The sequence below is a fragment of the Salminus brasiliensis genome, chromosome 10, assembly GCF_030463535.1.
Source record: "Salminus brasiliensis chromosome 10, fSalBra1.hap2, whole genome shotgun sequence".
NCBI classification, from domain to species: domain Eukaryota; kingdom Metazoa; phylum Chordata; class Actinopteri; order Characiformes; family Bryconidae; genus Salminus; species Salminus brasiliensis.
The window spans coordinates 38115742-38131434 of NC_132887.1; the positions used below are offsets into that span (position 1 = coordinate 38115742).

A 15693-nucleotide genomic window follows, 5' to 3' on the forward strand; every position below is an offset into this window, starting at 1 on the left:
CTTGATTCCTCAGCTTGTCCAGGATTGCTTTTGTATTAGTAAGTGTGAATTACACTCCCCAATTGTAAACCGTAAAACTGACCAATTCTCCATATTGCTGCTTTAAAGGATTTCTTTGAGTTCACCTGCTTTTGGTCTTTTTTTAAACTTTGGTCTGTCGGCTTCAGCCCCAGACTCAGTGTGCCTAGGGCAGTTTACTGTAGGCCGCACCGCAAACCAACTCGGGCCTAACTAAATTTAGCAAAACTTTAATTCTGTGTTTAAATAATAGCTCCAAATTCTTTTGGGCCCCAATGAAAAGGATATTACACTGGGTCCCAAAACTATTCCAATAACAATTTTGGCAAAATGCCTTTATTGTTACATTTTTTAGGGCCTTTTTCAGTCACAGGAATGCTTATGTATTAGTAAGTGTGAATTACACTTCCCAACTGTAAACTGTAAAACTGACCAATTCTCCATATTGCTGCTTTAAAGGATTTTGGTCTTTTCTTAAACTTTGGTCTGAGCACAACTGCCATAGAGTTTAATGGAATTCACAGTCAGACTCATTGTGCTCTGTTCCAGTGAATTCCATTAGACTCTAGGGCAGTTTACTGGAGGCCACACCGCAAACCAACTTAGGCCTAACAGCCTTGGAAACCTCACCAAACGCAGGCGGGCGGCACCCTGCTCCTCTGTTCAAGCCTGGGCTTCGTTCCACCAGTACTGATGAGCGAAAAGTCCCGAGTACAATAGAGCAGATGCCCAATTCATAATGAAATCTTCTGCCTAATCTGGCCTCTGGCGCACTGCCTGCCCCCGTGCATCTGCCTGTATGAGCTTTGTGAGTGTCTCTGTTCGACTGTTCTGGTAATGAATTGACTGTATGGATGTCAGCTGCGGAAGCCAAACCAGTCGGAACTGAATGAATCAGCCACAGCTGAGGAGAGACATGTCTAAGCCTGAACTTCCGTTTTCACCACAAAGCCACAGTCAGAAGTCGCCACACCTGGGAAGCAAGGAGGGTATTTTCCCAAAAAGACTATCCTTTATCCCCCCAGGCCCTGCGATTCACCCCTGACATTTGCCATTCATGAGCTGGTTAACTGAGATTATGCAGATTAGACCCATCGTCTTTGGTACATCAACACTGACAGCTACTTTTTTTTTGTTAGTTTTTTTATAAAAGTGGTAAGATTCCGGTTCTAGATAAGATTTAGCAGTGTAGGCTATATTCATCTGTGCATCCACCAAATGCGCTAACCTAAGCTAAAAAGTACTCCAGATGCAAAGACGCAACCATCAGAGCTTTATAAACACTCGGCCTCCTCGAACCTTCAGACAATCAGCAGCCATGGGCTCCTCTAAGCAGCTGCCTAGTACTGTTATAGCATAGTTAATGCTCATAATACAGGAGAAGGCTATCAGACCATAGCAAGGAGTTTTCAGGTAGCAGTAAAATGAAAAAGTTCAATGAGGAAACTGGTGAAGCTGAGGTCTGGAAGACCAAGGAAGCTTTCCAAGAGAGCTGCTTGTAGAAACCCTTGTTTGACTGCAAAAGACTCAGAAGCAGAACTCAAACAAACAACCTTCCCAGCTTTCCAGAATTTGCTGGTTAGCAGAAATGTTACGTGAACGTTCTGAATGTTATTTGGTTCGTAAATTCATTCAATCTGTCAATTTATTTGTTGTATTTACCTTTTTTAAGTTTTTAATTTATTTCTATTTAGTTTTTTTGGTACTTAAGTTTATTTAAAGTTTGCTTTTATTCTTGTAGAAAATGTTGCTTTTCACTTTTTGGTTTATTTCTCAAAAAGTAATCCAGGTTCATCATTATTATCATTGTAAATTTAGCAAAAATTAAATTCTGTGTTTAAATAATTGTTTACAAATTCTTTTGTGCCCCATGAAAAAGATATTACACTGGGCCCCACAACTATTCCAATAACAATTCTGGCAAAATACCTTTATTATTACATTTTCCACGCCCCTTTTCAGTCACAGGCCCTTAGAACTGTCCTAACTCAACACCCCCCACCCCCTTAAATGACACCACTGGATATATTTAATTATTTATCAGTTTTATATATTTGAAGTTGTTATTGTATTGTATTTTATTCATCACATTTTTCATTTTGTGTAAGATGTGTAAGAAACGTTCTAGTAACGTTGTAATGCAAACCATTATTACGTCACACGATTTCAGAATGATCCTGGAACGCTAGTTCTAACCCCTAAAGCATTACAGGCCAGCCTTTTTCATGGAAGAAGACACTGCTAGCTAGCTGGGTTCTTGGCCGGTTTGTAGAAAGAAGGGTGGAGAATTTCATGCAAAGAACACCTTTCCAACTGTTAAGCACAGGGTGGATCCATCATGCTTAGGGTTTGTGTTGCAGCCAGTGGCACGGGGGACATTTCCTTGGTACTGGGAAGAACGGATTGAGTAAAATATCAGCAGATTTTGGAAGCAAAACATCATGATGTCCAGATTAAAAACATTAAACACATTAATGCATTAATGTTCCGCTGGTCCCAGGTCACTGGTGTGTAAATCCGGTCCTGAGCAGGTCATGGTGCTAAACAGGAAGCTTCAGTGCTGTGATAACAGCAATTCTGATGTTATCACTAACCTTCATAAGCTCGTCTGTGTGGATGGGACTTTTCCCCCATTGATAATGACCGGTTTCAAGCGCAGTCCAGATAATAGAGTAGGAAAAAGCAGCCTCTGATGGTGGCCGAGCTAAAAATAGGCGGCCGTGAAGCCACTGCAACTGATTTGGTTGTCTTACTGCCTTTCAACACCTTGGCGTCTAAATAGACCCTCATGCTTGCTAGCATTTCGTGACGCTTTCAGTGTGCGCTGGTGTTGATGAGGCTAATCAAGCTGTTATTGTCATTCAGCTTTGTTTATAATAACACGCGTCCAGTCATCCGTAGGTCACACTATGAAGCTCCGTAAAGTAGAAGTGAAACTCAACAAGCTAAATGAAGCATAAGAAACTTGGAATTAATGCATAACCCACCCTGTTGGCTCTCTCTACCCCATAACATCTGCTGCTCCCGATACTGGGAGGGTAAGGATTGACACATGCCTCCTCTGACACATGCAAAGCCAATTGTGCTCTATCAGGAAAGAGAGCAAAGCCAATTGTGCTCTTTCAGGCTCCGGCTGCTGATGGCGGACAGCAATCCTCAGATTACAGTGGCAGGGCCTAATTCCACTGGACCACTTGGAGCCCAGCTACTGGCCTTCTTATCCTAAGGCACTGGCCACGTTAGGAGGTCCTCATCTAACTTTACAGGTCACTACATAGGTGTACACCCCTCTACCCTGGCCTGGCCAAGCTGGACGGCAAGCTGGTAGTACTGGTTGGAAGTTTGCTTGAAAGCTGGTTGACCAGTTTTGTCAAGCTGGTCATACTGGTACACCATCTCGGTTATGTTGGTCGACTAGCTTGGTCGCACTGGTCATAAACCATCAAACTCTAAGCTAAGCCGCTCTACCTGCATGACCAACCTGACCAAGCTAGTTAAACAGTATGACCAAGCATGTTGTTTCAGCATGACCAGCCTGACCAAGCTGGTCCACCAGTTTGACCAGCTTGGCCAAACAGGGCAACCAGCTTTACCAAACTGGTGAACTAGTATGACCAGCTTGACATCCTGCTTGGTCAAGTTGGTCATGCTGATAAACCAGTTAATTCATCAACCTCAAATGAAAACACACGCTCTGCTGGTCAAGAGCTAAACAATAAATAGGCAGGTGTCCCAATACTTTTGTCCAGAACTGATTGCATGAAAACAATAGCATTTCCCTGTCCTCTCCTTGCAGGCCTGTACAATAATAGCCGGAGGGTGGCCATTAAGAGCCTGAAGTCGGGCACCATGTCCATCGGAGCCTTCCTTGCCGAAGCCAACCTGATGAAGACGCTCCAGCACCCGCGCCTCGTCCGCCTGTTCGCAGTGGTGACCCAGGAGCCCATCTACATCATCACTGAGTTCATGGAGAATGGTAAGAGACACGAGGAAGGAAGAGTTTGCCGTGACACTGGCTCCAACTTCATCTCCGCCAATTTATACAGCCAAAAGCATCTCCTAAACCACTCCAATCGGATTCTGATCTGGACAAAAATATTGGGACACCTACACGTTACACCAGTAGGAGCTTTTATGATATCCCATTCTAACCCCATAGTCATCAATATGGGCTTGTCGCCCTTTACAGCTCTACCAGCAGCAGCAGGTCTGGAGCTCTGCTGCAGTTATTGAGTCAGTTGGAGGCTTTTCTGCACTCTGATCTGAGCTCAGCACTCGGCCCTGACCCCGCTCTGTAACTTTACGTGTTCTGACACTCGGTGGCTGAGTTGCTCTTTGTGGTTCCTCTGTGGACTCGATTTTATAGATCTGTGGCAACGGGACTGAACGAAACACCTGAATTCAGTGAGTAAGAGGTGCGTCCCAATACTTTTGTCCATATCACATGGATTTTTGATGGATTTTTGAAGGGAGTTGATTAAGATTTTGGGTTTTTTTTTCTTATGCAGATGAGATGAGATGGTGGAAGTCGAAGTCCAGTGTTTGTTAGCAACGTTAGCCATTAGCCATTAGCATCTCTTGGCTGACTTCTTCTACTTGCTACTTGAAACCTGTGTATGTGTCATGTAGTCGTGCTGCGCTTGCATCTGTGAGGGTGTCTAAATGAGTCACTTATTAGTGCATAAGGGACTGCCCTGCCTACTGCTGCAGCTTTAGCTTACCAGCAGCTAAACCCACTTTTAGCATCACCCAAGACATGCATTAAGTTCTTCATGTTTCGGGAGCTGTTTCATCTGAGGAGATCAGATATAAGGTCACCATTTGCTTATGCTCAAAACAGAGCACAGCTCTATAACAGCTGTGCTCGACCTGGTACACCACCAGCTCTGCCTCCATCAGATAAAGAGCTCTTTCATCTTTGAGATCTATAAAACATCTACCAAGTGTCTACCATGTGTCGTTCCTTGTGTTCGCTGTGAGAAGACGACTCGACGCTGTGGGTTTGAAATGATGTGGAGCTGATCCTGAAGTTTTTGCTGAGAAATACCAAACAGAGATGCTGTCGGCGTTCTCGGGAAACAAAGAGCCCATCACCTCAGAGTCCAGACCTCAACACCACTGACAGTGTTTGAGCTGTATGTCTTGAACGGTTCCAACACTGAATTCTGGGGGCATGGAAAGATCTCCTTGCAGTGTTGAACCTTTCAACTCATTAACCCCTGTAGGAAGGCCTACCCTTCATTTCTCCAACCTCTCGTAACTCTCGTAAATGCATTACTCTCATTATAAGCCAGAATTCCATAGACCCTAAAATAGAGCCCTGTGGGACTCCACCAAAAGTACCAAAGAATAGCCGACCAGCTGAAGCTGACAGAAAGGCAGTAGCTCAGATAACCACTCTGTACAATTGTGTTAAGCAGTAAAGCAGCTCAGAATGCTCAGCTATACGTCCAACCTCGAGGTGTATGAGCTACAACAGCACTGGACCACAGCATCAGGTTCCACCTCTGTCCGCCAAGACCAGAAAGCTGAGGCTCCACTGGGCGGTTGAAGACTGGAGAAGCGTAGCCTGGGCTGGTTCAGACTTTAATGTCAACAGCAAGAAACTATGGACCCAACCTGGCTTGTGCTGTGATGGAGGTGGTGGTGTATTGGGTGTATCGGGGTGTGGGGAAGGTTTCCTTGGCCCACTTTGGGCCTGTTAATACCAATCAGCCATCGGTTGAGCGTTGGTTTGCAGTCGTTTCTGCATTAACAGTCATGAGCCTTAAAGAATAGTGGAGGATGGTCCCTGAACTGCACACACACGCATTTTTATGGTCTACATCTCAATGGGTTTTGAAGGAAAAGATCTCAGACAATGCAAACAATACATGATCTAGCACAGTGGCTTAGTCATGCCTGGCTCATGTCTAGACTGTGCAGAACTGTACCGAGTGGGAAATGTTCCATTAGTAAGACCATTATCGAGTCGTCTAGATCAAACTTGCCTGATGCTTGAGAAGGAGGAGAATGCGCCTGTCTGTTTATGCTTCATTTCCTGAACTTGAGTGCCTGTGTATCTTCCACCTAACCTCTATGCACACACACACACACACACACACACACACACACACGTTACAGGCGTGCTCCACACCGCTGCCTTCCTCTTGAAAACGAAAACAGCTCTTTGATTGTGTTGCTCAGGGCCGGACGTCGCTCACTTTGCTCTTTCTGCCCTTAAAAGACACAAAACATCAAAGATGGAATGACCTTAAATGCATCGGTCATCTCTGAAAATAGCTACACTAGGACCACCAAGACCACAAGGCCACATAAGACACTTTCAGGCAGCTCCAGCAAACCTTGCTTTGGGGTTAAAAAAGCTCATTGGCGGCCGTTTTGCCCTCAATGCGTATGCTCAAAGCAATTCAGCCAATCGTGCAGCAGGAGCACAGTGCCTAGCATCATGCAGATACAGGCCAGCGTTGTGATCGCTGTGATTTTGAGGGTGGCATGGCTGTCGGGGCTAGAAGGGCTGGTTGAGTTTTTCTAGAACTGCTGAACTTCAGGGATTTTCAGCACAACAGTCTCCAGAGTTACCCTTTGATGGGAGAGGTCTGACGGAGAATAGTGGACGGGTTGGAGCGGACAGAAAGGCTACATTAGCTCAGATAACCACTCTGTACAATTGTGTTAAGCAGTAAAGCAGCTCAGAAAGCTCAGCGATACGTCCAACCTCGAGGTGTATGAGCTACAACAGCACTGGACCACATCAGGTTCTACTTCTGTCCGCCATGACCAGAAAGCTGAGGCTGCAGTGCTGAGACACAGGCTCACCAAACACTGGGCGGTTGAAGACTGGAGAAGCGTAGCCTGGGCTGGTTCAGACTTTAATGTCAACAGCAAGAAACCATGGACCCAACCTGGCTTGTGCTGTGATGGAGGTGGTGGTGTATTGGGTGTGACGGGGTGTGGGGAAGGCCTGTTAATACCAATTAGCCATCGGTTGAAGGCCACAGCCTATTTGAGTATTGTTGCTGACCATGTGCATCCCTTCATGCTCACAATTGACCCTTGAGCTTCTAACGGCTACTTCCAGCATGGTGATGTATCATGTGCAAAGCAGAATCTCAAATTCTACCACATCCCACACCACCTCCACCAGCCTGGACTGTTCACACAAGCCAGGTTGGGTCCATGGTTTCTTGCTGTTGACTCTGTGAGTGTATTCCAGTAGCTAAATAGCTAATATAGCTAGCAAGTGATCATAGATAATACAAGCTGTGAACATTGATGAAATTCTCACTCTGGTTTTATAACTGTGCCGAAGGTTAAAAGGCAGTCATGAACTTTCTCACTTAGTCACAGCATGAAAGTGTGGTCATAGGCCGCGGCCAGCAAAACTGGTAATTTTGACAGTGGTCCAAGCCCACGTTCATGTTACAACATTTGGCTATCAGTTGTGGAGTTCTTCTACAGGTTCTTTTTCAGATATATTTAATCTGACTTGTCGGTTCTAGAGTGATGGAAAATTCAGGTCCAGGGAGGACTTTTATCTGCCTGGGCAGCTTTGCTGTAGCTGGGCTCAAGCTCAATCTGTCAAACTTGGTGGAGGCACTGTTCAAGGATTCAAGGATTCAAGGATTCAAGGAGACTTTATTGTCATTCGCATCACATGTGGTACATGGGGTGGAACGAAATTGTGGTACCCAAGGACCCAGTTTTACCCAGACAGCAGTACTTAAATAAATAAAATATACATAAATATATAAAAATATATGTAAAAATGAAAATAAAATACAGAGAGAAGAGCATCAGTAAATGGAGAAGGTAGCAGCAGAGTGTATTTAAAGTGACTAGTGTCGTCAAAGTGTCGTTGCAGTGGTTCCACTAAGTGGCGTTTAAAAGTCTTGCAGCTTCCGGAATGAAGCTGTTCCTCAGTCTGTTCGTTCTACACTTAATGCTCCGCAGCCTCCTGCCTGAGGGGAGCGGGACAAACAGTGAGTGTACTGGGTGAGTGGGGTCCTTCATGATGCAGGTAGCCCTCTTCCTGCATCTGGAGGTGTATATGTCCGTGGTGGTGGGGAGGCTGACTCCGACAGACCTCTGTGCAGCCTTCACCACCCTCTGCAGAGCTTTCCTGTCTGCAGCAGAGCAGCTTCCGTGCCACACGTTGATGCTGGAGCATAGGACGCTCTCCACCACACATCTGTAGAAGGAGGTGAGGACCGAGCTCCCGAGCCCAGCTCGCCTCAACCGCCTGAGGAAGTAGAGCCGCTGATGTGCCTTCCTGACCAGGCTGGAAGTGTTGTTGCTCCAGGTGAGGTTGTTGCTCAGGTGAACACCCAAGTACCTGTAGCTGGAGACCACTTCCACCGCAGACCCTCCGACATGCAGGGGGAGGTGGGCATGTCTGCCCCTTCTGAAGTCCACAATCATCTCCTTCGTCTTCTTTATGTTGATGCAGAGGTTGTTCTTTCTGCACCAACCCTCCAGGTGTTCTACCTCCTGCCTGTAGCCAGACTCATCACTGTTTGTGATGCATCCGACCACTGCCGTGTCATCTGCAAACTTCACAATATGACAGCCTGGGTGGATGGGTGAGCAGTCATATGTGAGCAGCGTGAACAAGAGGGGGCTCAACACACAGCCCTGAGGGGAGCCAGTGCTGAGGATTGTGGTGGAGGAGGAGAGGTTGTGGATCCTCACAAGGCCTGGGAATGTATGGCTGCCTATTGTCCCAGTCCACTGGTGTTTATTGACGATGTGACTGCTGATAGAAAACTCAGGATAAATTATGATGTTCTGAATTCTGAAATCCAGGACTTTGTTCCAACTGCCTGGGCAGCTCTGCTGAGTCATATTCGTGTAAAATCCGGTAACACTACTGTACCAAGTCACTACACTTCTGTATGGAAATTTCTGTATGTCTCAGCATGTCCAGGAAAATGTGTCCTCTAGTTGCGGATCAAGGCGCAAATTTTGTTTCCTGACCATAGGGGGAGCCCAGGAGCAAAAAAAAGGCCAATTTTCCAGTGCGTTGCTTTAAGTGATTAGTGTGTTATTACATTTTTAGCAGCACATGCCTCTTGACCCTCCAATCTTATGACCTGTCTAAAACCGCTGGTCTTAACTGCACATTCGTTGAGATTCTGAGTTTGGGGGCTCCTGCTTCCTCTGGTGTTTGACCTTTAACTTGTAGCACTGTCCTCCACCCGGCCATCACAAAGAAAGGACAACCGAGAGTGAGGAAGGCTTTGTTTGCCTTGTAGGCCTGGTGTTCAAAGTGCAGCTCCTAAGCAGCCACAGCAAGAACATCCCTCAAATGTCCACCATGGATGCAGGTGTGCAAAGAATAGCCTCTCCAAACCCATTATAGCAACTTTCCCTCCCTCGGAACAATACCCCCAGAGCCCTCCCGCCGAGGCCGGCCTCAACAAAAGCTCCTTCAGAGTGACACGGCGGAGGGTGTTGGCGGGGCGTGGTCATGAATGGGTCGGCTTTGTGTTGCCCTCTTAAGAGAAGCTTGTGCGCCGCTGGCCCGCTGCCGCAAACCTCATGATCTTTTTGTTAAGCAGTCACGTGTCTGAAGGCACAATCAGCTGTGCTGTTATTGGTCTCAGCCCTTTGCCAAGCCCCCCCTCCCCCCTCCACCTCCACCTCCTCTTACTGTCTCTCTCTTTATATCATCCCAGACAAGTCGAAAACAGAAGCACAGACGCTAAACTTAACCCTATGACCTTGACTCCCACATCCTCACGCCCAGACCGGAGCGCTGGCTCCCTTGAGCGCTAGTTCCTGACAGGGCGATGCGTCCTAAAGGAAGCGCCTAAGCACAACAAGGCTCTGTGGGCATTGGTTCTTTTTTCCAATACGCAAAAAGTCGTCTCCCAGCGCACAAGGCCATGCATCACAGCCGCCAGTCTTCGCTGACTAGACGGATTTCCTGAGACTGTTGTGTTCTCGTCCTTAGAATCTATTCTAAGTGCTTCTCTATTTATGACCTTACATGAGGTCACGCAGCACCTCCATAAAAGCAGGTTGGCCTTGTTCACCGAGATCCAAGAGATCCCGAGTGGTCTGAGGGGACTGAGGCGCTGACGCTATGACCAGAAGGTTGCTGGTTCAAATCCCAGTCAGTATCTGCGTTGGTTGCCTGGTTATGTACAATGAGTGGCATGACTGTGCATGTGCCAGAGGGGGTGTGTGTTGGTAAACTCTTACTAGTGTTGGGGTCATCATGTGCAATGGGGGGGCGGCACATGTGGTCGAAATTGGGGAAGAAAAGGGCGAGTCGTATTTCACGCAGAAAATCTGACCTCAGGTCAACAGACTTGAGGTCTGATCAAAGCCTATATGTCTATTAAAAGCTTCAGCTCAGGACCTCCAATGTTTTCTGTACCCTGAACGAAACCCCGCCCCCACAACCAAATCTGATCTAACTGACCGATATGGGTCAAATGTCCAGAATTGCAATCTGAATCAGATTTGAAGTGTTTCTCCAATGTAACAAGTCCTAATGTTGATGAAGCAACTCCTAGCATATCTTGGGATGATAGGGTAGTGGATAACAGCACTGCCCTCCTAGTGGTAGACTGATTGATAGATAAGAGCATCCGTCAAATACCGTGAATGCAAAGGCAGGGCATGGGTAGAAGAATCCTCCATTCAAACAAGTTCATAAACGTTCTTGGGTGTATTTATGGGTCACCTCATTGTTAGCATTGTTAGCATAACATCTAGAAATAGTAAAGAATCTGAATGAGCTGGTGAATCATCTTACGGGGAACATTGCAACAAGTCCAGTCACCTTAACTACCGCTGCTGTTAGTGTGTTAAAGAACCTCGACGATTAGAAACCTTCACAGATACACTATGTGGACAAAAGTATTGGGACACACCTCTTAATAAATGAATTCAGAGGTTTGATTCAGTCCCATTGCCACAGGGGTATAGAACCAAGCCCCTAGTCCTGCAGTCTGCCTTTCTCACACACATCAGTGAAAGAATGGGAGGTTCTGAAGAGCTCACTGAACTCCAGCGTGGTTTCTACATTTTCTGGCCTAGCATTTACAATCTGAGCTCATGAGTCCTGGAGGTTCCTACTCCCAAAAAGCCTTTACTGATGATCTATTTATCCACCAATAGCCACTTTTTTTGAAAATATTGATGAAGCAGCTCCCAGACAGTTATTAAAACCAGTTCCTGACCAAGCCATGGTTGCATTTTTGGGCCAGACCTTAGTTGTGTGTTTGTTGGGAATGTCATTGAGTTGAATGTGGCTGATTGGGAATCTGACGGCTTTCGTTGCAGGTAGTCTGGTGGATTTCCTGAAGACTCCGGAGGGATCCAGTTTGAATATAAACACGCTGATTGATATGGCCTCTCAGGCAAGTGCACCATCCTCCATTCTACCACTGAAAACCAGCCCAAAGTCAGGCCAAGCAGTAACTCTCAAACCCCTTGTTTCCATTGCATAGAACATTTTTAGTGTAATCCAATCTACACTGTGGCCTTTATCTTTCCAAGCCGAGAGTGAACCAGACTTTGGAATTAGGAGCCCATAACCCCAGTTTCACCCAGCTTTTCCCCACCAGAGAAACGTGTCTGCTCTACATTTCCCACCAGCCTACTTACCCACACCCCTGCCCTCTCTCCTAACTGAGTTCTTACCTTAATAGCTTGTTAAGCAGCTCTGCCTTTAGAGCCCCTAATCTCCAAACACCAAGACTGCTAACCCAGACTGCAAAAACACCAACACAACATCCAGACCTCTCTAAGACTCTTCTCACAGTCTGAAAGATCTTGTGACCCCCTCCTGCCCAAAGTACTTTTATTACAAATATAGCCCAGGTGATGTCTATGTCTATGAATTCTGTGTAAAAATAAATAAATAAATAAATAAATAAATAAGCAGTTCTGGGTAGCTTTCAGGGTCTTAGCATGTGTATATCGTCCTCTACCTGGTTGGAAAGGCATCCCAATGAAGATGGGTTTTCATGAAGCTCCTTTAAAGGAGCTGTATACGATACTGGAGAGCGACTGTTGATATTTAAACACCCCTCCTATCCAGTGCTTCCATTTATGAAACCAGGGCTGAGTACGTATATCAGACGTTAGCTAGCAAACCATGAGACGACATTCGCTAAATTTGACAAAAGATGTATTGGGATTGAAATTGTATACAGCTCCTTTAAGGCAATGCTGGGTTACTCTGAGGAAGATACTTTAAAGTTGTTTAACATGCCATGGGTAATGCCGTGCCTCCTGCATGCGCTACACTGGCGACAGCCCAGACAAGGAATATCTCCAGCTGTACGCTACATCTTCCGTTACCTGTTTTTTTAAGTAGCTCCTTGAGTAGCTCCATCCACTGCCTTAGCAAAGGCAGAGCTTTAAAAGGCAGCCACGGGTCGAAATTGCTAAGTTACAGAGCGATACTTTGAAATTATACCATGGTCACCCAAAAGTTAGACTGTCGACCACAGAAGATGAACAGCATTATGAGTGAATCTGGTCGCTGAACTCAAGGTGAAGTAAGCTAGCTAATGTTAGCTAGTTTGTGCCAACTGAGACAAATAAGAACAGATCTAGAAGTAATGTCCGATAGTTGGGGTAGATGAGTGTGTAGAAGGGTGGATGGTGGGACTGGGCAAGCAGTGGCTCATTATCATTTAAAGGAACAGGCCCTCAAACCGGCCATTCTGAACAGGGCTGTTAGGACTGGGTGAAAAGGGTGCTGTGGTGCTGGATCCTTGCTGTTTTTTGACCAAAGCATATCACAGAGACCCCAGGGAACTGTGCTGGCTGTGGAAAAGGGGTATAATATGTCACCTGTAAAGAAAAACAGAGAAAAAAATGGTGTTTTCTGTAATCCAGGCCCTTTAAGGACTAGTCAAGTGAGCTTGGGTGAAATGCCTTTAGGTATCGGCCTTCAAACAGGATGTATTCACATGTGTTTGAGCAGTAGGTGTAATTACAAACGCTCTTACGCCTTGTGGTGCCCGGAAGATCTCTTCTCACCAACTTCAGGGCCGTACTTCCCCTTTCGTAAACACACACACACACACACACACACACATGCAAACCTACATACCCAGAGGGTGTAGCATTTCCTTGAACAATACACAGAAACACAAACTAACACATGTCGAGGTCCTCCAAAAGGTCTGCTACTGCTGCCGGAAATGCATGTCACTCATATTTTGGCCTTTATCTTTTACATGCTTTTGAAATTATGAACACAGAGTGTTGCCAAGTATTCCAACGCCGACAGGACCGCCAGGGCTGGCCTTTGTCACTACCTCATACCAACCTTTCCAAACCTGACTGCCTGTACTCATTGTTTTGATAGACACAGGCAACAAAGGCCTGATTCCAGACCCCCCAGAAAATTGGGGATTCAGCACACTATATAGATCGAGCACTGATTTTAGCTTCTATAACCCCTAAGATAGACACAGGCAACAAAGGCCTGATCCAGGACCCCAAGAAACTGGGGGTGAGTTTTACACTATTCAGAACAAGCAATGATTTTACTATCTGTACCCTTGCAAAGGGTTCTTCAAGGTTTCTTTAGTGAAGGCCATGGTTTTGATAGACACAGGGAACGATGGCGTGATCCAGGACCCAAAGAAAGTGGGGTTGAGTTTCATAAGCAGTGCTTTTAGCATCAGTACCTTTAAAAAAGGGGTTTTAAGGTTTCTGTAGTAAAGTCAATGGTTTTGATAGACACAGGGAACGATGGCCTGATCCTGGACCCCAAGAACAAGGGGGGTATTTTCACACTATTCAGAACAAGCAATAATTTTAACATTAACACCATTAAAAGGGTTCCTCTAGATTTCTTTACTAAAGGCAATGGTTTTGATAGACATTGAAAACAATGGCCCAATTCAGGACCCAAAGAAAGTGGGGTTGAGTGTCATAAGCAGTGCTTTTAGCATCAATACCTTTTAAAAAGGTTTTCAAGGTTTCTGTAGTAAAGTCAATGGTTTTGATAGACACAGCCAAAGATGGCCTGATCCAGGACCCCAAGAACAAGGGTTTCACACTGTTTAGAGGAAGCAGTCATTTTAGAATGGGTTTCTGGGGTTCGTTCTTTACTAAAGTCAATGGTTTTGATAGACATTGGCAACAATGGCCCAATCCAGGACCCTAAGAACAAGGTGCTTAGTTTCACACTGCTCCATGTTTTATCATCCAAATGCTTAAAAAAGGTTCTTCAAGGTTTCTTAAGTAAAGGCAATGGTTTTGATAGACACAAGCAACAATAGCCCAATCCAGGACTCCAAGAAAGTGAGACTGTGTCTCACTATTTAGAACAAACTATGCTTTTAGCTTCTATTCCCCTTTAATGGGTTCTTCAAGGTTCATTAAGTGAAGGCAAGAGTTGTGATAGACACAAGCAACAAAGGCTTGATCCAGGACCCCAAGAACAAGGGGGGTAGTTTCACACTGTTCAGAGAAAGCAATCAGTTTAACATCTATACCCTTAAAAGGGGTTCTTCAAGGTTCCTTTAAAAAGGTCAATGGTTTTGATAGACACAGGGAATGATGGCCTGATCCAGGACCCCAAGAACAAGGGGGTTAGTTTCACACTGTTCAGAGAAAGCAATCAGTTTAACATCTATACCCTTAAAAGGGGTTCTTCAAGGTTCCTTTAAAAAGGTCAATGGTTTAGATAGACACAGGCAACAAAGGCCTGATCCAGAACCCCAAGAAAGTGGGGTTTCCTAAGCAGTGCTTTTAGCATCAATACCTTTAAAATGGGTTTTCAAGGTTTCTAGAGGAAAGTCAATGGTTTTGATAGACACAAGGAACGATGGCCTGATCCAGGACCCCAAGAACAAGGGGGTTAGTTTCACACTGTTCAGAGGAAGCAATCATTTTACCATCTATAAAAGAGTTCTTCTGGGTTTCTTTACTAAAGTCAATGGTTTTGATTGACACAAGCAACAATGGCCCAATCCAGGACCCCAAGAAAGTGCGGTTGAGTTTCGCAAGCAGTGCTTTTAGCTTTTACACCTTTAAAAAGGGTTCTTCAGGGTTTCTTTGGTGAGGGCATTGGTTGATTCAGGACCTCAAGTAAGTGTGACTGTGTCACTGTACCTTTAAGAAGGGTTCTTCAAAGTTTGTGGAGTAAAGGCATTGCTTCTATATAGAACCATGACACCTCGGTGACCCCTGGTTCCTTCCACCACCGCTGTAAAGAAAAGGTCTGCAAGTTTCCCTGCTATGAACCACTACGCACCAATCCCCTCTCTGAATGACCCTGCTTACATCTCAACCACTCTATTATGCCCAAACTTTGAAAAATAGGTGGACTTGTCCTTTAAAACTTCCTCCACAGTAACGTCAAGCTGTCCTAAAGTCCTGGCCTGATAATGGGCCCAGATTCCAGACTGACCTCTCAGGTCGAACCCAAAGCTGAAACAAAAACAGAAAGGTAGGAGAGCAGGCCGCAGGTGGCAGAGCAGGAAATTGACCATCAGGGAGGGAAAGAGAGAGAGTACGGGAGAGAGACAGCGACAGTGAGAGTGAACTGTCTGTGTTCACTGGGTGGAGGAGAGTGGTACATGTTAAAGGTCAAGCGAGGGGAAGCAGGAGCCTCCCTGACTCAGGAATCCTGTCCATCTCTCGCTCAGGCACACACACTCGCTCACGGCTCTCGGCCCACATGCCATGTCCAAT

The 15693-nt window shown here is 45.7% G+C and overlaps 1 protein-coding gene across 2 annotated transcripts in view; it reads left to right on the forward strand.

Annotated features, from left to right (window-relative positions):
• The window catches only part of lck (LCK proto-oncogene, Src family tyrosine kinase), a 40972-nt gene that overhangs the window by 21073 nt on the left and 4206 nt on the right, over positions 1 to 15693 (forward strand). Inside the window, exons 9-10 of one of the 2 annotated variants that reach the window (XM_072690031.1) lie at positions 3815 to 3994; positions 11314 to 11390. In XM_072690031.1, the coding sequence (XP_072546132.1) occupies positions 3815 to 3994; positions 11314 to 11390 (257 nt within the window). The remainder of the gene's footprint in view (positions 1 to 3814; positions 3995 to 11313; positions 11391 to 15693) is intronic. The other variant, XM_072690032.1, reaches the window with a different exon arrangement.